Consider the following 22,277-nt stretch of genomic DNA (forward strand, 5'->3'; position numbering starts at 1 on the left):
AAATAAAATATGTGCCTTGAAATTCGAGGAAGATTCGATAATTTTTAAGTTCTCAGCTATAAGAAAACCTCGGTTGATCGAGTTTTAAACGATGCGCGCTCATTTGCTGCTAGAAAACTGTGAGAAAGATGCTACATTGTTTGTGTGGAGGAAAGTTAATCCATTCCTCCTTTACTGCAGAAAGCACACATAGACAACAGCGCACTAGCGGCCAGAGAAAGAAGCAGAGTTTTAAAGCGAGTAAATGAACGGAGAGGGAGGAGATCCTCCTCTGAATCAGCGCATGGGCTGGAAATAGAAACCGACTGGTCGTGCAGCAAGCTCGCTACCGCTGCCATCTAACGATCTTGCATTCAACTAGACTATAACACATCTAGGACGAGGCACAATAAAAACAGTTTTAACGCAACGCTATGAAAGACACCATATAAACTTTCTTTTAAATTATAAATAAAAAATATTATTCATTGCACTTTATATAAGCTACTATTCATGGTTTTAAACTTTCAAGGATATTTGGAAGTTAAAGTCGGGTTTATATAAAACAAAGAGGAAGTAGTTCTATGTTAGTATCGCAGATCTTTTTGGCCTCTGAAATTCACTTCCATTCATTGTGTACTAGACAGGGCAACAGCCAAGTTGTCAGTTTTGTACAAATATATTTGAAATTGGAAGTAGTACTCCAAACTACATTATTTTTTAACATAAAAAATTAATTGGCCACCGGCAACTTTGAACAATAATGGTAGTATGACTTTACAGGAACTGATATTCTTCCAAAGCATGTGATACTGAACTTTTAAAGTGTACATGTGGCAATACAGACCACGTGAGTGGGTGCAGTGTTCTCGCTTTCCTCAGATTATTTCCCATTCCCATTTCCGCGGTTCCGATTACGTGTTAGTAGCTATAGTCTCTTCCAATACGTGTGATGCTGTAGTGTGCTCGAAAAATGCTGCGAGGTGAATTTCCTTATAATTGTTAATTTGTGCAATTATTCAACAATGAATGGAAGTGAAAACATTATATATTTTGGAAAATTTAGGAATCTCAGTTTACAAGAACAGATTATTGCTATACAGGAGGGAAGACCAACCCCAACACTACCTGGCCTTACATGTATACATGTTGGCTAATTTGTAGCATGTTTCATTCAATAAGGCGTCATTTCGTCCTGTTACCTTCTTTCCTCCTCTTAAGAAATACGCAGGAGCCGCCACTGAGTGACATGGATATGATGTAAGATCCAATTAACCTGAAGTACTTTTAAACAGATAAGCTACCGATAACCTAATTAATCCAGACTAGTTGCAATATAAAAAATTGTCAATAATGGCTTAAGCCAAATGTCCATGCTACTCTATTATGTACTAGCATAAATATTACAGCCTAGTTACTGTAAGCAGTATAGTATTTATTACTTTAAAATAAATAAAACTGGACCTTATTGCTCATGGACATATAACGTAACGAATGTTCAGATAGAATGATGATTCATTTAACTTTAATAAGTGTCCCGTTTTTTATTTTGGAAATCTGGTCACCCTAATTTAGACGCGGAATCGAAAAATATCTCAGCGTTAACAATGAATTATAGACAATGTAGGAGAATATATTACTGATTAAATCCACCGGCATGGCTCAGTCGGTTAAGGCGCTTTCCTGCCGGTCTGAAGTTGCGCTCGGGCGCGGGTTCGATCTCCGCTTGGGCTGATTACCTGGTTGGGTTTTTTCCGAGGTTTTCCCCAACCGTAAGGTGAATGCCAGGTAATCTATGGCGAATCCTCGGCCTCATCTCGCCAAATATCATCTCGCTATCACCAATCTCATCGACGCTAAATAACCTAGTAAATAACCTACAGCGTCGTTAAATAACCAACTTAAAAAAATATATTACTGATTAATTTCTGTCTTCTATTCATCTCAGATAAAAATTTTGTCACAGTGAAAAAAAGCTACAAACTTTTGAATCAACCAAATATCTGTGCTCAAAGAGTTCTAGTAAAATTTCCGACGTACTCTAGATGGCAAGGAAGAGTGTTAAGAGTTACATTGGAAGTCACGTGGTTCATGTTTTTTTTTTATCAGGAATCACAACTTTAACTGTATGCCTTTCATTTCTTACTTCCCATATCATAGACTTATCTTAGCCAATGTGAACCATGTCACTGATAAAATCTGTTGAGAACTTAACACAGCAGTCTCATTTTATATATGCGAACCTCTCAGAGGTGAGTGAAATGTTTACTTTTGGTACTAAAAATGGTTTTGTCCACGGAACTCACACTTTGCAATAATCAAACTGAAAGTACGACAAGGGATACTTAACTGTTTCCTCTAAAATCTACTTCATTTTGAGTCCTCTAGATAGCAGCAAAACTTAAAGAACAAAAAATGTTCAAAGGTACACTATGTTGAAGGTACAACAGTCTCCCCTTGGACGTTGTTTTTGGAGAGAGAAGAGTTTAGACTAGGTACTAAACTTTTTAAAAAGTACTAGATCTAGTACTGAAGTACTAGGGTGGAGACTAGAGATGAACAAAACTAACTGCCGCTCTCGCTCGCTGCGTTCGTTGCATTTGTCTTTCGAGTTTCGTCTCGTAACTCTCGTCCGCTTCGAGTCTCGCTCATCATTCTCGAAAGCATTTCGTCGGTGTGGAAAGATTTCGTAACTTTCAATAACATACATCATTGAAATAAATAACATAATAAATGTTTAAATGAGACAAAAAGACAAAACAGAACAGTATCTTAGTTATTAAAATGTTCTGGTTCTATTATCTGACATTACCTATGGTTACATAAACAGAAAGAAAACACAATTCTCAAATAAATTTGATAAAGAATGTCGTATGGTTACAGATTGATTTGTGTAAGAACGATCTAAAAATTATGATAGGAGTGGTTTATAACCCTCCACATAATTCAAAATATCATAATAATGAGATTTTCGTTAAGTTAAGTCAGGAAATGGAATCATTTGCGGGAAATGTAGGAAACATTAAGTATATAATTTTTGGGGATTTTAACGCGCGCATAGGAGAATTAAACAGTAATTATCATAATACACTGGAAAATATACTTGATAACATTAATATAGAAAGAAGAAGTATGGATAAACATATAAATAATGAAGGTAGGAAATTAATTAATTTCTGTAATGAAAATAATTTATATATCCTTAATGGAAATTTCGGCTGCGGTATATCTGATAACTTCACATATATTTCTAAAAATGGAAGCAGTGTAATTGACTTAGGTCTATGTTCATATGATATACTTACTTACTTACAAATGGCTTTTAAGGAACCCGAAGGTTCAGTGCCGCCCTCACATAAGCCCGCCAGCGGTCCCTATCCTGTGCAAGATTAATCCAGTTTCTATCATCATACCCCATCTCCCTCAAATCCATTTTAATATTATCCTCCCATCTACGTCTCGGCCTCCCTAAAGGTCTTTTTCCCTCCGGTCTCCCAACTAACACTCTATATGCATTTCTGGATTCGCCCATACGTGCTACATGCCCTGCCCATCTCAAACGTCTGGATTTAATGCTCCTAATTATGTCAGGTGAAGAATACAATGCGTGCAGTTCTGTGTTGTGTAACTTTCTCCATTCTCCTGTAACTTCATCCCGCTTAGCCCCAAATATTTTCCTAAGCACCTTATTCTCAAACACCCTCAACCTATGTTCCTCTCTCAGAGTGAGAGTCCAAGTTTCACAACCATACAGAACAACCGGTAATATAACTGTTTCATAAATTCTAACTTTCAGATTTTTGGACAGCAGACTGGATGATAAGAGCTTCTCAACCGAATAATAACACGCATTTCCCATATTTATTCTGCGTTTAATTTCCTCCCGAGTGTCATTTATATTTGTTACTGTTGCTCCAAGATATTTGAATTTTTCCACCTCTTCGAAGGATAAATCTCCAATTTTTATATTTCCATTTCGTACAATATTCTCGTCACGAGACATAATCATATACTTTGTCTTTTCGGGATTTACTTCCAAACCGATCGCTCTACTTGCTTCAAGTAAAATTTCCGTGTTTTCCCTAATCGTTTGTGGATTTTCTCCTAACATATTCACGTCATCCGCATAGACAAGAAGCTGATGTAACCCGTTCAATTCCAAACCCTGCCTGTTATCCTGAACTTTCCTAATGGCATATTCTAGAGCGAAGTTAAAAAGTAAAGGTGATAGTGCATCTCCCTGCTTTAGCCCGCAGTGAATTGGAAAAGCATCAGATAGAAACTGACCTATACGGACTCTGCTGTATGTTTCACTGAGACACATTTTAACTAATCGAACTAGTTTCTTGGGAATACCAAATTCAATAAGAATATCATATAATACTTCCCTCTTAACCGAGTCATATGCCTTTTTGAAATCTATGAATAACTGATGTACTGTACCCTTATACTCCCATTTTTTCTCCATTATCTGTCGAATACAAAAAATCTGATCAATAGTCGATCTATTACGCCGAAAACCGCACTGATGATCCCCAATAATTTCATCTACGTACGGAGTTAATCTTCTCAAAAGAATATTGGACAAAATTTTGTACGACGTCAACAAAAGTGATATTCCTCGAAAGTTACCACAGTTGGTTTTGTCCCCCTTTTTAAAAATAGGTACAATTATGGACTCCTTCCATTGTTCTGGTACAATTTCCTTTTCCCATATAGCAAGTACAAGTTTATACTAGAATTAATAGAAAGCTTTAAGTTAGATATGACTAGCTATAGTCACCATCTTAGTCTTATTATCAATATGCAATTTGAAATTTTAAATGAAGTAAATATTAGCAAAATGAAAAATAATCTCTTGGAGAAGATAAATATAAATAATACTAAAAAACGACAGTATATATGGGAAAATTATAAGGAAAAAAAAAATTTTATTAGGTTAAATAGCAAAATATGTGAAATATTAAGTGTGGGTTTTGAGTTTTTTTGTGATAAAAATAAGATAAAAAATGCCATGGAGTTATTATATAAAATTGTAAAAAACGCGGGCATCGACATGATTCGAGACGAAACAAAGTATGTGCATGCAAAAATTAAAACATGGTTTGATGACGAATGTAAGGAGGAAAGAACTAATTTATTTAAAAAATTTAATCGTTGGAAAAAGACACAAAGAGAAGAGGACAAACAGGACTATATAGACAAAAGAAAAAATTATAAAGACTTGATAATTAACAAAAAAACAAAGTTTCCTTATGAATGAATCCAAAAAATTAAATAATTGGATAAATAACAATAACATACATGAAGTTTGGAAATATCTAAAAAGCACTAAATTAAATGCTAGCTCAAACAAAAAAAATTGATAAGATTAAATGGAGGGAATATTTCTATAATATATATAATAAAGGGGATATAAATAGAGAATTAAGCTTTATAGGACCAATGAATAAATATAACAATGACTTAGATTGTGATTTTAAAATTAAAGAACTACAAGTAGTAATAAAAAAAGCAAAGAACAAAGGGGAGGGTAGCGATGAAATACCAACAATTTTCTGGAAGAAAATGATGACAAAAAACAAATATCAACAAATGATATTAAAACTATTTAATAAAATAAAAAATTCTAACTATTATCCAGCAAATTGGGCTTGTGCAAAAATAATTACAATTTATAAAGAAACAGGCGATAGGAATAACCCTGGAAACTATCGAGGTATCTCTATATTATCCAGCCTTAGTAAACTATATATAAGCCTGATTGCACAGAGACTTGCAAATTGGCTGGTTAAACATAATATTATTAACAACTTACAATTCGGATATAAAAAAGGAACATCGACTGTAGATAGCTTAATATTAGTTAATGAATTAATAAACAAATACACTAAATACAAGAGAGGGAAATTATATTGCTGCCTTGTTGACATATCAAAGGCTTTTGATTTTATAAATAGAAATAAACTGTTTTTTAAATTGGCGAAGATCGGTCTGAGTAGTAGTTTCATTAAAAATATAAAGGCGATGTATGAAAATGCTTGCATTATAATAAATGAGGTAACGGGGGCAGACAGCGAATGTGAAATTCCCATGACTAATGGAATAAATCAAGGATCAGCACTCAGCGGTTTACTGTATATATGTTACGTAAATGATTTAGCTGACGACATAGAGAATAACTGTGGGCACTGGCCTACTCTTGGGAATGTGCAAGCACCTGCATTGCAATTTGTTGACGATACACTTCTATTGTCAACAACGGTAACAGGTATGAGGAAATTATTAAACACTATGGAAAATTATTGCTTAAACTGGGACCTGAAGTTAAACAAAGATAAAACAAAACTGTTAATATGTAAACAGGGGTGTAAACGATCAATGTCTGAAAATATACTTATCAATGAATTTAACTTAAAAACGACGACGAACTTAAGATACCTCGGAATAAATATAAACTACAAAGGAGAATGGTCTTATCACATAAATAATATATATATATATATATATATATATATATATATATAATGTTGGTAGGGAAACTGTAAAGATTATAGACTGTACTATGTATAAATTGCCCAACATCAAGGTTAATATGCTTAATAGAATTTATTTCACTACGGTTGAAGCTAGATTATTATATGGATGTGAGATATGGGGATTAGAAGATAAAGCTATAATGAAATTAAATAGAATAAGAGCAACTTATTGTAAAAAAGTATTAAATATTAGTTCAAATTCTTCAAATAATGCTGCTAGAATAGAAATGGGAATGGATAGTATCATGAGCACAATATTAGTCAGAAGCACAAAATACTTAATTAAAAGACTCCAAAGTGAGCAAAATAAGTTGATGAAACAATATTTACTAAATCAAATTGATAATACGACAAATAAAGCAATAATGAATATTAAAAATTACATCTTTAAAATTGGGCTAGGGTGGTTATGGAATAGTTTAGCTACAAGAAATATGTCAGCAAGCCTAAATCTAATTAAATCAAGATGTAAAAATATAACTAGGCAAAATGATTTCAGTAGTAACAATGAAATGCGATCCCTAATATTTTTTAATGAATATAAAAAAATATGGGGAAGGAGTACATATATAGAAAATGTGAATATGAAGGAAAGATTTGGACTAGCTTGGTTTAGACTGGGGATTTGGAAATTAAGAAATAATAGAGGCAATATACCTCAAGGCACATGCCCATTGTGTGGAAGGAGAGAAGATGACATTCACATTGTTCTTGAGTGTCAAAATACTGAAGATATACGTAAGAAATTTATAAAAGAAAAATTCCTTCAAATAAATAAAGAAATAGCTATAAAAAAGCTCATGAACATTAATAACATAAAATTGCAAAAGCAATTAGGTTTATATCTTTTTTTGGTTAAAAAAATTAGAATGGATAGAATAAAGGAAATAGATGTGAACGAAAGTAATTAAGAAATATACAAATAAATAGTGAAACAATTGTAGTGTATGTGTATGTGTATATATGGTTCTCTCTTTTTCTTGTTATAGATGTAAAATTATGCATGGAAGAAAGTAACAAGTGTAGATGTATGGAGAAATACGAGGAAAGTCAACATCCCTTAATAATAAACAAATACACGGAAAATAAAATACCGGAGAAGATTGCAAAATTAAAAAATAGAAGGAAGGAAGCATTAAGGGGAAGTACAGTTACTGAGCTGACTAATAAATTCAAGTTTGGAAGGTACGCTTTGTCTAGACTCACAGATAATAACATATTTGACTTAGTTAGAAATTATTTGGCTATCTTTTTTTATTTCTAAATTTAATAGTTTTGAAGGTACGTCAAAAGAATATTATGAAATAAAATTAAGGAATGAAGGCTTACCTACGAGAGAGAGCTTGTATGAACTGTATAAATACTTTTGTAAGGAAAGAGGTATGGAAGAAACTAGAATTAGAGATGATTTAGATACGCTAGCTGCACATTGCAGAGTGAAGAGGGAAGTACATCTTAGGAAGGTAAACCAATACTGATGGTACCAATATTCTAGAATGAGTTGAGTCTTGCACAATAACTGAAAGCTAGTGCAAGACAAAACAAATATGTTAATACGTAAAACGTAGAAATTGTATTTAAATAATAATATATCTTTGTGTAAAATTGTTGTATGTAATGTGTCTGTGATCTATTATATATAATAAACCAATAAATAAATTTGCATTTCTAAGAAACATAAAAAATAACGTTAATATCTTCACGCTCGACCATGTCGAAATGTAGTAATTATACACCTGGTAGCAGCCCTTTAATGAACCTCATTAAAGTACACCTATTCATTAAAGTTCAGGTCTTCCACCAATCAGAAAATACCATTGTGGCAATACGAAAGCGCAAGTATCTATTATTCTCGGATATGCAATCGAAAGACAACTAGTTCTGTTACTATAATAATCAATCAATCTCGACGTCTCGAAACACAAGCAGTCTTTACGTCAATGACGCTACGTAACACAACATTGTCGTGCGGGTTTTCGGCTTTGCGGGCGCTGTTAGTCTTGCTTCCTCGATCGTTGTTCATCTCTAGTGAAGACCCTATGTTTAATCAGATGTTGTAAATAATATTCAAATAAATTCAATTTGTCATCTCGTTTTTCAATGTCTAATTCAATTTCAAGGTTATATCAAGATTAATGTTTATTTTACTCTCTAGATTATATCAACGTTAATGTCGACATTTCTTTCTCGGAAAAAATCAATACTCTCGCGTCTGCGCACATCTCATAATTTACGAGGTATTGTACAAGGTCAGTTCCGCTCCTCAGTCAGATAAGAATAACATGAATACTTATGAATAATTTCAAGTTAGAAATATAGTCGAGCATAAAAAGTCGTATGAAACTTGACTACAATGGTAATTAAGACGCTCGTATGAAAATTATGAAACTCGCTTGCGCTCGTTTCATAAACATACTCGCGTCTTAATTACTACCATTATAGGCTCGTTGCATAATGCACTATTTTACTTGAGATTGCACACTTGATCTCAAATATATGAAAAGAAAATTCCTAGCCTTTTAATAAGGGCCTGGTAACTAAATAAAGACTGGGAAACGGATTATTATACACTGAAAGGTAGAGATATTATTTTAAATAGGCTACTTGATTGTTTATACATATATAACAGTTGCCAAAGTAGATAAAAGTTCAGTCAGGTATAAACAACTGTGGGGATTCAAGGCTGCTTGACGTTCGGGACTTCGAGAGTGATCAATCTCGACGTCTCGAAACACAAGCAGTCTTTACGTCAACGACGCGACGTAACACAACATTGTCGTGCGGGTTTTCGGCTTTGCGGGCGCTGTTAGTCTTGCTTCCTCGATCGTTGTTCATCTCTAGTGAAGACCCTCTATTTAATCAGATGTTCAGTTCATACCACGGTTCATACGGTACTCATAGTAGCACGTCTTTCACTTGTTTACAGAATCGATGGCAGGCATTGCTCGGAGAAAGGAAGGCTCCATCTACATTCTGTGTATTCAACTACAGTATTTTTCAATCACATTTCCAAGGCCTAGTTATATACCAGTTATTAGAGTTGGGCAATACGATTCTTTTTCAGAAGTCATACATTACGAATCGATTCTAACGATTCGTTCACGATTCTTCCAGTCTGCGATTCCAACTATTCTTTTGAATCGTCAATGAGTTCACGATTCTTTCTAGTCTGCGATTCCAACGATTCGTCAACGAACGACTTACAGGACACTTTCCTTTGCAAACCACGGGTAGAACAAAAACGTTCTACATCTCTCGCATAGATGGCATAAGAGGCGAGACATTTGATTATCTCTTTCTCATTGGCTCGAACCATTCATCATGGACTCCATTAGTCTACAAAATTATTCAAGTCAGTGCTTCTTAATTATAATTTATCAACTGAACCTTATTATCAAGTATATTTTTTGCATTACATCTCTATTTAACTATGTAAATTTCAGGTTCGTGTTCATTATTTCTCACACTTAACAAATTCAGTATTTTGATTTCACTCTCGCTCGGGAGCATTCGGCACGGTTCGGAAATGTCCGCTGACAGGTTACATCAAACAGGTAAATAGAATCGCGGGTTGCGATACCATGTCAATTCGTTACTATTCTTTTGAACGACGATTCCTTACGATTCTTTTGAACGACGATTCGTTGATACCACGAATCGATTCTCACGATTCTTTATTATTAGTCGTTCGAGTGAACGATTCGTTCACGAATCGACCCAACTCTACCAGTTATAGACAAGAATAAACAGGTTTACATTCTCCATAAAAAAATCTTTACTTACAGTGCTCATCCATGTGCAGATAGGGTAGATCCTCACAAGGGGCCATCAGCTGTATTTCCAGGGAGTCCAAGTATGCCCTGAACTGAGGATCCTTCTTCCAGCCCTTCGATATGGGCTCGCGGTGGGATCTTGTCCTCATGTTGATGTCCCGTGTCTGAATTATGACATTATAATACCGCTTTATGGCTTCCTGAAGCAGATCACAATTCTCTTTGGTCACCTGAAAAAATAATATCAGAAAAGTGTCAAGTTTCTCAGCTTTGGCAAACTTTTTGTAATTTTAACCCACAAGAGCCTACTAATTTGAAATACTGAGTGAGGGACGAAGCAGGACTGCACAAAGTGCGAGAAAACTTAAATTACCGTTTCTAAAAAAATGTCCATATATATTTTACAGAAAATAGCATCATTTGATTTCTCATACTTAAGGGCATACTCCACTAATAATGACAACTGAAGGGTACACGGGAAAAACGAAGAATGTCACAATTCCTTTAAGGATAATATCGTTATCTAATTCACTGTATTACTACAAATTTTTAGTGTTATTTTTACCAAAAGTGGTAAAGGAGAATTAAAACCACAGATACACTCATCACTTCCTTCATTTCAAGTAGAAACACCAATAAATTTTGCAATAATATACTGAAATAGATCATTATCTCACCCTTAATGGAAATATGACATTGTTCGTTTTTCCAGTGTACCCTTCAACTTTATTTCCAAATCATTTCTTTTCGACCAAATTTTGAGAGGGTATTTACTATGTAAAGGACGAACAAAATACAAATTTTGAACTCTCAAATGTTTTTGTCTTTTGACCCTTTTTTCCTATTTTTTAAGTATATTCAAATCCAAGTTTCTAGTAGCAGATCTCAATTTTTAAGCTTCCTTTTTTATTAATTCACAATACATAGAGAAACATTTCTATGCATTCATTTTATCAAATATCTCTTTTATTCACTTTCAAAAAATTTTTTTTTGAAATGTTGAAAATGTTAGTTTTCTATAATTCATGAAAAAAGTATTGTATTTTCAATAAGTCAACCCTTAAGGAGATTCAATGTCCTTAAGGAGATTCAAGATCCTTAAGGAGATTCAAGAATAACTTAAAAAGTTGTTGTGTATAAAGTGTAAATTAAAATTAAGGTGACATTTATTTTTTAAGGTGATATGTGTTTATTTAGCTTAACGAGATACTCCCTTGGTTTGAATTGTAAATTATTTAAAAATAGCGTGTAAGAGGGTCTTAGACTATAAATGTTTAGTTTAAATGTAGTTCTGTTTAAAAGTATGAATAAAAGTGTGATTGTTTGCCTTAATTGAACTGTTGTATCAGTGAAGCGTGGTGAGTCAGTGAAGTTATGGTTTTACAGTGCAGTGAATAGTTCCGATCAGTGATAATTTATAGTGTCAATGAAATGTGTTTTATAGTGTCAGTAAAATGTGTTATATAGTGTCAATGAAATGTGCCATAGTGCCAGTACAGTGAGTGAGATGAGAGTAAAGTGAAAGAGTATTGTCAGTGTTATTATTAATTGTAATTATTGTGTATAATTGTATTATGTATTCTTATTCTATTGCGCATTTGTATTGTGTATCTATGTATAATGTATAATTGTATTGTGTATTGTAATTTTATTTTGTATTGTTTATATTGTGTATACAACTGCCACCGGGTGCTTGCCCACTTGCAGTGTAAATAAATACATACACATGCACATAACAATGATACATTGTTTCAGACATGTCAATGAACAATCGAACTAGAATGGTATACTGATATTCGAATTCAGGTACTCTAGTATAATATCATAAAAGGGATTTACATGTAACTAGTCATATAAACAGGCTTGAAACCTTTCCGGGTTTACTTGATGTACTGTTTCTGGCAATTTGTTAAATAGGTCAATAGCCACATTGCAATACCATTTATTTGATTTAACCAATCTAACCTTGGCCTCATCCAATAAATAATTACTTCTTGTGGAATAATTATGTCGATCCTTACCCGTATAATATTCGGCTGACGAATGTTTAATTTAATCAAACACTAATAAGAGTTTATTACAGGTAATATTTTTTTCTGAACAAACAATGGTCTGCAGTGAGCGACGAATAATGATGCCACTGATATAATTCTTACGGCCTTGAAGAGGCGAGTCCCCCTCTATTAATTTTATTGGGGTTACGACCCCCCATGGTTTTGTAAGTTGAGGGGAGAAAGTGCTTTCCCCCTCCCCCAAAATCGGAGCTTATATTTTAAACGTTATAAAAACATAATATTGTTCCGTTATCTAACGTGAACTTCCCCATAAAAGAACAAGCATGACCATTGTTTTACTTTCTCAATATACGTAGTAGAAAAACTGTTACAATGCTGGATATGTTATTTTCATATTCCGTGCTGACGTGATGGATTAATTCCCGAACGCATTTATAGAATAGTAATATGCGTTACAAGAGCGGTATGTTGAAGTTTTCATGTTCGAGGAAAAGTTTGAAAAAGCGAAACGTAGTTGAGCTTTTTTAATTTCCGAGAATTGAAAGAAAACATACCGCTCGTGTATCGTACATTATTTTGTGCGAAGATCGTTTATTACATACCTGAAAGAGGAATTTCTACTTAGTTGCAATGAAATCTCCATCTTGGTTTCTGTTCAATGACGGCAAATTTGCAAAACAAAAATATATATCTTCAACATTGTTGCTTTAAAATGTTTTCTGTGTTTACTATACTCCAGAAGGCCGTGATATAGGTCTGTCTTTTTTTCCCCCAGTCTATAAATGCGAACTTAAAACAAACGGTAAGGTTATGTAATGATTTATTTTTCATTTTAATATTTTAACAATATTATTTATATAACATATTGCAGTAATAACATCGGCATCTGGAATCTTGTTGATTTTTTCACGGCTTCCTTAATGTTACTTGCATCACGAATGCAGTAACTTTTTAGTGGAGTTGTAGAGTTTACTTAATTTTTGCAAATATTTAAAAACAATAACTAACAGTGCAATTTGGGTGAAATTTCATACTTTCCGCGGATTGGTTTTGTGCGTTAACCAAGCAAATATGCACGATCTCGCACAAATATATTTGCAATTGTTACTGTAATATTTTATTACATAAACACAAGTACGAAGAGCGTCTGTGAAAGACTTCGATTACAATTTTGTAAAAACAAAAAAATGATACAGAACTCTGAAACGCCATACAAATTTTGTTTCCGAAAGGAACTTCCTGAAGAGCCAACCAGAGTGAGGAAAGCATTGGTGACGATGCAAATATTATTCAAGGGCAAGAGACAGGAAAGCTATTATCTTGTGTAAAACAAAATGTTGGCAATGATCACATCGGTGTGATATGTAATCAATATCTTGACTGAAAGGGTAAGTTCATATGTAGAAGTGACATATGATTTTTATTAACATGAATATTTATTACCATCAATAATTTTTCTGTAAAGACGGACCTAGTACAATCCAGTTGTACAGGTCTGCCTTAACTCTAATAATTATGATTTATAGGTATAACAAGTTTCCCATTAGTGCCTTGCAAAGTTCGAACATGAGAGGGGATATCAAGATACTACAAATAAAATCGTGCACATCCGGTTACGAAAAATAGAAATGATCAGTGGCGGCTCGTGAACTTGTGGATTGGGGGCGCTGCAGTAGATTTTGGTATATACAAATTTCACTTCAATCTTCTCCGGAAGGGAAAGTTGAGAAAAATTAATATTCTGTAATTCACACACACTCATGCTTGCACATTTGCACTGGTTAAGTTACGGTACTAAGATGTCACACCAAAGCAACACTCGGATATACTGATGGTCAGCAATTTTCTAAAACTGGAAAAGAAGTCTCTTTCATATTTTACATGTTATATCAAAAGGATTCTACTCGCGCAAACATTTTGAGTTAAGGAGGCTGGATATATAATAATAAGGCAAAAGAGGATATTAATTTCTTTATATTAACTCGATAAGATTCTACAACAATAAGTATGTGAAGAGAAAATAAAAATTTTGTCATTAAGTTTCAAGGGAATAGAGAATCCATTTGACGCAGCATTGCAATAGCTGTGTGGAGGGGAGGAAAGATCTTCCCTTGTAGCCTGGCTCTGCAAGCCACTGCAGCGAAATATGGGTTTTAAACAGCGGCAGTTTCCCTCTGCTTCCCTTCACCTCTCTAACCCCTGACCTAGCAAGACACACTCTCTATGAGCTGTCCCACCTTGCAGATCCCAGGACGACTTTGAATGCAGTGTCAATTCCAATTCAGTCGATGCGCAAAAATATTATGCATCAGATAATAGTGAATATTCCCGGCCAGATGAAATATAAAGCAATTTACTTAAGAAAAGCTATAAAAAATTATTCTACAAATTAAAATTAAAATTATTTTTATTTTCTTGACAAAGCAGGGAGTACTGCAGCTCCGCAGCTCTTATGGACGAGCCGCCCCTGGAAATGATATATTGCTACTGATCGCCTGGCGCTATAGTCAGTATGCAAAGCTCTTCCTTCTCGCGGAGTGAACCAGTTTAATGAATGTGCTACTCTTTCTCGCTCTTTGTGGGTGGACGGCTCTAGAGAGGGCTATGCTCTGAGTCATGAAAGGCAGACGATACTGAACCATCCAGGAGTTTTAAGAATCGTTGCAAGGACGCGATTATCATCGTGTACCTTTCAACTGATATTTCCTCCTCTCTCCTCATTCATTCATTGCAGTTAAATATCGTCAGAAGCAACAGATTATGAAACTACAATCATTATAACTTGAGAGTGTTTTTTATTTTTGTTAGTAATTTTTATCAACAGTAATCTCACTAGAGGTTTCGATTTATCTAGTGAAAATCAAAACTCGAGTGGGATTTAATTGACTATTACACGATTAGAAGAAAGTAGGCTATATAAAGATTAGAAGTAACAAAGTGTACAATAAAATATTAATTGGCTTACGAAAATGCAACTGTCTTCAAATGTATTATTGTACCGTCTCAACATTACGCTAGATGGCAGTAGTGTTTTATGATTATGTTTTCTTGTTACCGGTATCAGTTGTGCCAACTATGGAATCATCATTGAACTCTGTGGACTGTTACTAGTCAAGAAGGCTTTGTTGATTCAGTTTCATTTTTATTAAAACATTTGCATTCCATTTCAATCATCCGGATCCCAGTAATCAACGTCACTTGACAGATGATTTTCAATAAATCTTAGTATTAAACAATCTCTGTTACGTGACTATCCATAATATATAGCAGAAGCTATAACAAACATAACCTAAATAATATAAACAAGTGTTAGAAAAGTTTTAATTAGGGATGATGAAATAAACAAGAAACGTTTTAATTAACGATGATGAAATAAAAAATAAACATGGATAATTTTAAAAGAAACAATTACTGAAAGTACAATTTTCAAGTTTGAATGTTTTGGTGGTTCAGTTGATGTTATATTGGACGTGTGCGTAAAAGAAGTGAACTCGTTGGTGTACATGGTGTATCCCTCAACTCATTCAGGATTTCCGAATGGTGCTCTTCATATATGACCAGTGATCTTTATTAATTCTTGTTCTTGAATGCCAAAATGCGAGTCATATTTGAAAGTGATGTGCATCGACTGGAGTGGTTTGTAATTTTCTGTTTTTTGACGGCCAGACCAGTGCAGTTTGAAATGTTGGCAAACAAAGAAACAAATGCTAGGGTAGTGATAAAAACAAACAAATGCTAGGAACGCGATAAAATTAAACAAATGCTAGGGACGCGATAAAATTGTGCGATAAGCGGCCATGATTGGTTGAAAGACGTCCTTTCGTACCGTTTTATTGGTCGAAAGTAGTGTGACGTAGTAAAAGTGTAATAGTCTCTTTAAAAATAATTTATTAATGAAATAATAATACATGCACTTAGAATAATTAAAATGCATAGCCTATATTAACAACTACTCTTTTAGAGGTAACCTATATATTTTGAGTTTAAAGTATGAACGTTACAACAGTAAGTGTGTACTTATTTGGTTTTCTATGTTGTAAGTAATGTAACTTATTTTATTCTTGCATTTATTTACATGTCAGATTTTATCTATGCATTACGCTTATTCCTTTGTTGTTACCGATGTCCATTAGTTGATTTATATATTAGTTATGAAGATAAATGTACCAAAGTGTCCAATCAATTATAGGCCTATTTCAAGCTAACACTTTTTTTTTAATTAGGAAAAGTAAATTTCCTTCAATTGTTACTCCATTTGTGTAGTCAGAAAATGTCATCAGAGTTCTTGTATGGTGAAGTGCGCCTGGTGTTCTGTCTACCCTGCAAAACATTAGGCGCAACCGCTTTAAAATCGGATATTATGTCGGATGTTGAACCTCGTCGGTAGTTCTCCGAACGATCGAATATAAACCGGTTCTAAGCGCTGTTCTGATGGATGGACTGTGTTATGGACGACATTAAGAGGCTTGGAGTGAAGAACTGGTGGACGGTGGCTAAAGATCGAGACCGATGGAGAAGAATTCTTAAGGAAGCCGAGGCCAGATCCGGGCTGTAGCGCTATGGATGATGATGATGAAGCGCTGTTCTGCACTCCTCTACAATATACTACAAACTTCGCCCTGCTCCATAGGCATCCAACAGTACGTGGAAATGAAGCATGTAAACTAAAATAACCAAGTCTGTTGAAAACTGGTAAGAGGCCTTATGTTCGTTTCATGTTTGCAGAGTGTCTGTGAAACCGAAACTCTCTTTGCATTTGTTCAATATTTCCCCTTCCTTCCATATTATGTTCGATGCCTTTCTCCTTAGTTCCTCCTCTTCCTGCGTCTTTATGCTTTAGCTGCATAAGGATGTCAAGCACATATCTTGTGAAGTTACGCACAGTAATGAGTAGACTTCGTGGAATTGCCACGAGAATCGTAAGGTTTACTACGCACGCGGTATAGACTGTATGAAAAGGGGACGTGCAACGGATGGAGTAAGCCTCTGACGTAAACACTGAGCAGTATACTGCGGTTACAATAAAACCTGTATCCTGCAGTGAAGAAATATAATGAATGATCATTGAAGTAGGAAATGTCTAAACATGTAAATACACAATTATTTTGTAGTGAGATATATTAACTCTTAAAATTTAATGCAAGATACTCACATCATCCTTGAATATGTTCATTGCAGTGAAGAGTTACGTACATTTTGAGCGACTGCAAAGTAAACCTCCGATGGTCACTCAAACAGTTTTTATATTGGGAAAATGTACGTTCAACATCACACGATGTAATAGGTGCAAATTTGAAGAACGGAAAGTCACTACTTTTTAGTACACCAACTTCAGACATCTTGTCGTGACCTGATAGTACATCATTTATAATACGAAGTTGTGAATAGGCAGAATTTTCAGCAATAATGTATCTCAACTTACATTTCACTTTTTTTGAATTAGTGAATTGTTATTTTGGATAACGGTTTGTGATACTTTATACACTATATTAAGGGCTTCTGAGAGTTGTACTGGTTGCGGGGGTAAGGGTATTCCAGGGGAAATTGTTTGGAACAGCAACACTCTCATTGTAGTATGTTTGATTGAATTCTTGTCTACACTGAACAAATGTTAACCTTTGACTATTCCAACCACAGTAATGCAAAAACAAGTGCTTACATAGGTATACATTAGCTGTAGCTGCTCTATCTATTTGGACCGGTCACATCTCTTAACATGAACTGCTTATACTATGAGACCGGGCGGTCGCACACCTCCTCTATACTACCGTACATCGGCAACCTGATTGCATGCTGCGTGTGGCAATTCAACGATGTCTAGTAATGAGTATAGATAATTTTTTTAATAATATGACTAAACATTCACAAAAATATACGTACAGTGAAACCTCGGTAAGACACTCTTCAAGGGAACGCATAAAAATAGCGTATTAAACGGGATCGCGTATTAGCGAGAATGGGTATTTTTGGATTTTTTAAACTTTAACACAAAAGTATGAATCAGCATAAACATTTGTAGAAGAAATTTAAGAATTAAATACTGTAATTATGCAGGATAAAAAAAACGTTATTTTATTTTCTTTCCTTTCAGAAAATGTCAGAACAAATACACTGTCTTAAAAGTGTCCCTTTATTAAAAATTCAAAAATTATTTTCTGTCTTGCACTTGATCCAGTATTATGAATAAATTGCATTTTCCTCACGATTTAAATCAGTAATTTGACTACTAGAAACATTAACGGATCTACGAATCACAGATACCTCGGCAAAGGCTTCGTTGCGAGAAGGATTTGGAACGTCTACCGCTTCCACTTCTTCTTCGTCAATTCTTCACTGACAATGCGATTAAAAAACTGCCAGCAAGAAGGACAAGCTCTGAATACAGTAGTCTCGCAGGTACTCGAGGGTCATATTCCATTCTCTTGTATTCACCGAACAAAGACTTCTACAAATCCTTGAATATGAGGGCGCTAGCGGTAAATGTAGAAGTCCAAGAAAATTTTCTCAGTATCCTTTAAAGTACGATATTTTCGAATTTTCAACAGACGAAAGAGAGTATTAAACGGGATGATGAGCGTATTAAGAGATGGATTTTACATGGTTTAATATAGGGATATCAAAGAGCGTATAATGCGGGATAGCGTGACAAATGGGCGTGTATTATCGGGGTTTCACTGTATAAATAAATGAAACAAAATATATTTAATAAAACGCATATGTTCATGGTAAAGGTAATTATTTAGCCCGTCAAGGCCCTACTTATATAACCCAAAAAGTCTTTTTGTCATCAATTTTTTATTTGTTGAGTATATTTTTGTTTAATAAACGGCGGGAAACTATTGAAATTATGTTTGATTGTTTTTACTGCGTGTTTAACTTATTTCGGATAATTTCCGAGAAACGCCGGTCTTCTACAAGGTATGTGAGAAAATTAGTAGGTTAGTTGAGGGGATATCGAAGTGATGTGATTTCAATGACCTTAAATCTTTTCACATATCCCTCGGCCTCACGTCACTTAGATATACGCTCAACCAACTCACTAACCTTATGACATACTTTGTAAAAGACCGGCGTCTTCTCGGACATTACGAGAAATAATAATTTCAACAATTTTTCCGCCACCTTTTAAACACAAATATACTCAACAAATAAAAAATTAATGACAAAAACGCACTTTTTTTGGGTAGCCTATTATATTTAGAGACTGCTACCAATAATCGGCGAAAGATACCTAGAGAAGAAGTAAGAATATTGTATATAGCATTTGTGGACCTAGAGTGACTGAGTGGATTGGAATAAACTGATGAGGATCCTAAAGAAAATTGGTGTAGATTGGAAAGAGAGGAGGCTGTTCAGTAACCTTTATATGAAACAACGAGTCAAAGTCAGGATAGGAGAGGAAATGTCAGAAGGAAGTGAAATAGGGAGAGGAGTACGTCAAGGATGTCCTTTATCATCTATCCTGTTCAACATCTACTTGGAGGATTTAGTAGCCTAAAGAACTGTTTTCAGAACATGGGAGGAGTGATAGTATGAGGAAAAAGAATAAAGTCCAATAAGATTTGTTGACGAGATGGTGTTGTTAGCAGAAGAGGATATGATACCAAGGGATATGCTACTGGAGCTAAATACAGCTGTGAGCAGTATGGAATGAAGATAAACGCCAACAAGACGAAGACCATGGTCATAGGAAGAAAAATAAAGAAGATAAACTTGCGAATTATAAGTGAGGCAGTATAGCAAGTGGACAGCTTCAAATATTTAAGGTGTACTACGAGCAGTAGGCCTAACATGAGCTGCTGCCAAGAAGTCAAAAGGAGGATAGCAATGACCAAGGAAGCTTTTAATAGAAAAAAGAGCATCTTCTGCGGACTTCTGGAGAAAGAACTAAGGAAGAGACTAGTGAAGTGCTTTGTGTGGAGTGTAGCATAGTATGGAGGCAGAAACGTGGACATTACGACGAAGTGAAGAGAAACGAATAGAAGCATTTGAAATGTGGATATGGAGAAGGATGGAGCGTGTGAAGTGGACAGACAAAATAAGAAACGAAGCTGTGTTGGAAAGAGTGCATGAAGAAAGAATGATGCTGAAACTGATCAGGAAGAGGAAAAGGAATTGGCTGGGTCATGGTTGAGAAGAAACTGCCTACTGAAGAATGCACTAGAAGGAATGGTGAACGGGAGAAAGGTTCTGAGTAGAAGATATCAGATGATAGACGACATTAAGATGTTTAGATCATATGAGGAGACAAAGAGGAAGGCAGAAAATAGGAACAACTGGAGAATGCTGGGTTTGCAGTGAAACACCTGCCCTTGGGCAGAACACTATGAATGAATGACGAGCTAAGTAATTGCCTATAATGTTAGTAAAGTCACAGTCTTACTAATAAAAACTCTATATACAGACGTTTAACTGTCATATACAATGAGTAGCTCGTTTATAAGTCGTATGTAAATTCCTTACTAATAATCACTACATACGTCGTGTATAACAATATAACTGTTACACAGCTACGTCATAGTTTCGTCATTACTTCATTACGAAAGGTAACAGAATATCTGAGGTTCTCTATTGCATCCGGTAGAGTGCTCTAGAGTGCCGTGTTAAGTATCGACAGTACAACTGGCTCTGATCGATTACCACACTATATTTTGATTAAAGAGTACAAGCTACAGCAATATTATTCTTATTATTCTGTGCTCTTTGGTTTGTTCGTCATAAAATGACAGTCGATACAAACAGCTGTTAGAAAGGCGGCATTTTTCCTCTATATACAACGCTTAAACAAGGGGTTTCGTGTATATAACTACTGCAAAGCAATTCCCATTGTATAGTTACAGACTGTTCATACATCCATCGCTTATGCATGGTTTATTAGTAACGTTTTCTGTCTCAACTCTGCATAATTCTCGTATAATAGTGCATTATGCAACGAGCCTATAATGGTAGTAATTAAGACGCGAGTATGTTTGTTTATGAAACGAGCGCAAGTGAGTTTCATAATTTTCATACGAGCGTCTTAATTGCCATTATAGGCAAGTTTCATACGACTTTTTATGCTCGACCATATTTCTAACTTGAAATTATTCATAAATATTCATGTTATGGTTATGCAAGTGAGGAGCGGAACTGACCTGAATTGTGAGATGTGCGTAGACGAGAAAGTATTGAATTTTTCCGAGGCACGAATGTCATTGACCTTGATATAATCGTGCCTCGTTTTATGGTGACAACGCTGTTTAGTTCTTTTAGCACTCTGATTATTATATTATTTATGTATTTGTTATATTAAGAATTTTAGAAAAGGGCGCAAATAGCCATAGTAGCTGACGCGCTCTTCTTAAACCCCACTACTACTAACTGATATAATCTAGAGAATAACATGAAGATTAGTCTCGATATAACCTGGAAATTGATTTAGAATTGAAAAACGAGATGACAAATTGAATTTATTTGAATATTATTTAAAATTAACGTTAATTATTATAATAACAGATCATAACCTTCTGCGATAGTATTGGATTTCCAGCCTCCGTGACTTTTCGCTAATTGCCTTTCGATTGCATATCCGAGAATAATCGATACTTGCGGTTTTATAATGGTACAATGGTGAATTCTTATTAGCTGAACAACTGAATTATAATGAATAGGTGTACTTTAATGAGGTGCATTAAAGGGCTACTACCAGGTGTATAATTACTACATTTCGGCATGGTCGAGCATAAAAACTATACACGGTTTATTAGTATAGTACATTATGCAACGAGCCTATAATGATAGTAATTAGTAAGTATGTTTGTTTATGAAACGAGCGCAAGCGAGTTTCATAATTTTCATACGAGCGTCTTAATTACCATCATAGGCAAGTTTCATACGACTTTTTATGCTCGACCATATTTCTAACTTTAAATTATTCAGAAGTATTCATTTTATTTGTATCTGACAAAAGATCGGAAGTGACCTTGTTCATA

At 34.6% G+C, this 22,277-nt stretch overlaps 1 protein-coding gene across 1 annotated transcript in view; it reads right to left on the bottom strand.

The window, feature by feature from the left end:
- The window catches only part of LOC138696861 (beta-hexosaminidase subunit beta-like), a 51,456-nt gene that overhangs the window by 28,496 nt on the left and 683 nt on the right, over nt 1–22,277 (bottom strand). Inside the window, exon 2 of the mRNA XM_069822312.1 lies at nt 10,302–10,521. Coding sequence (XP_069678413.1) covers nt 10,302–10,521 — 220 coding nt within the window. The remainder of the gene's footprint in view (nt 1–10,301; nt 10,522–22,277) is intronic.

This window comes from Periplaneta americana, chromosome 3, assembly GCF_040183065.1.
Source record: "Periplaneta americana isolate PAMFEO1 chromosome 3, P.americana_PAMFEO1_priV1, whole genome shotgun sequence".
Classification (NCBI taxonomy): Eukaryota; Metazoa; Arthropoda; class Insecta; order Blattodea; family Blattidae; genus Periplaneta; species Periplaneta americana.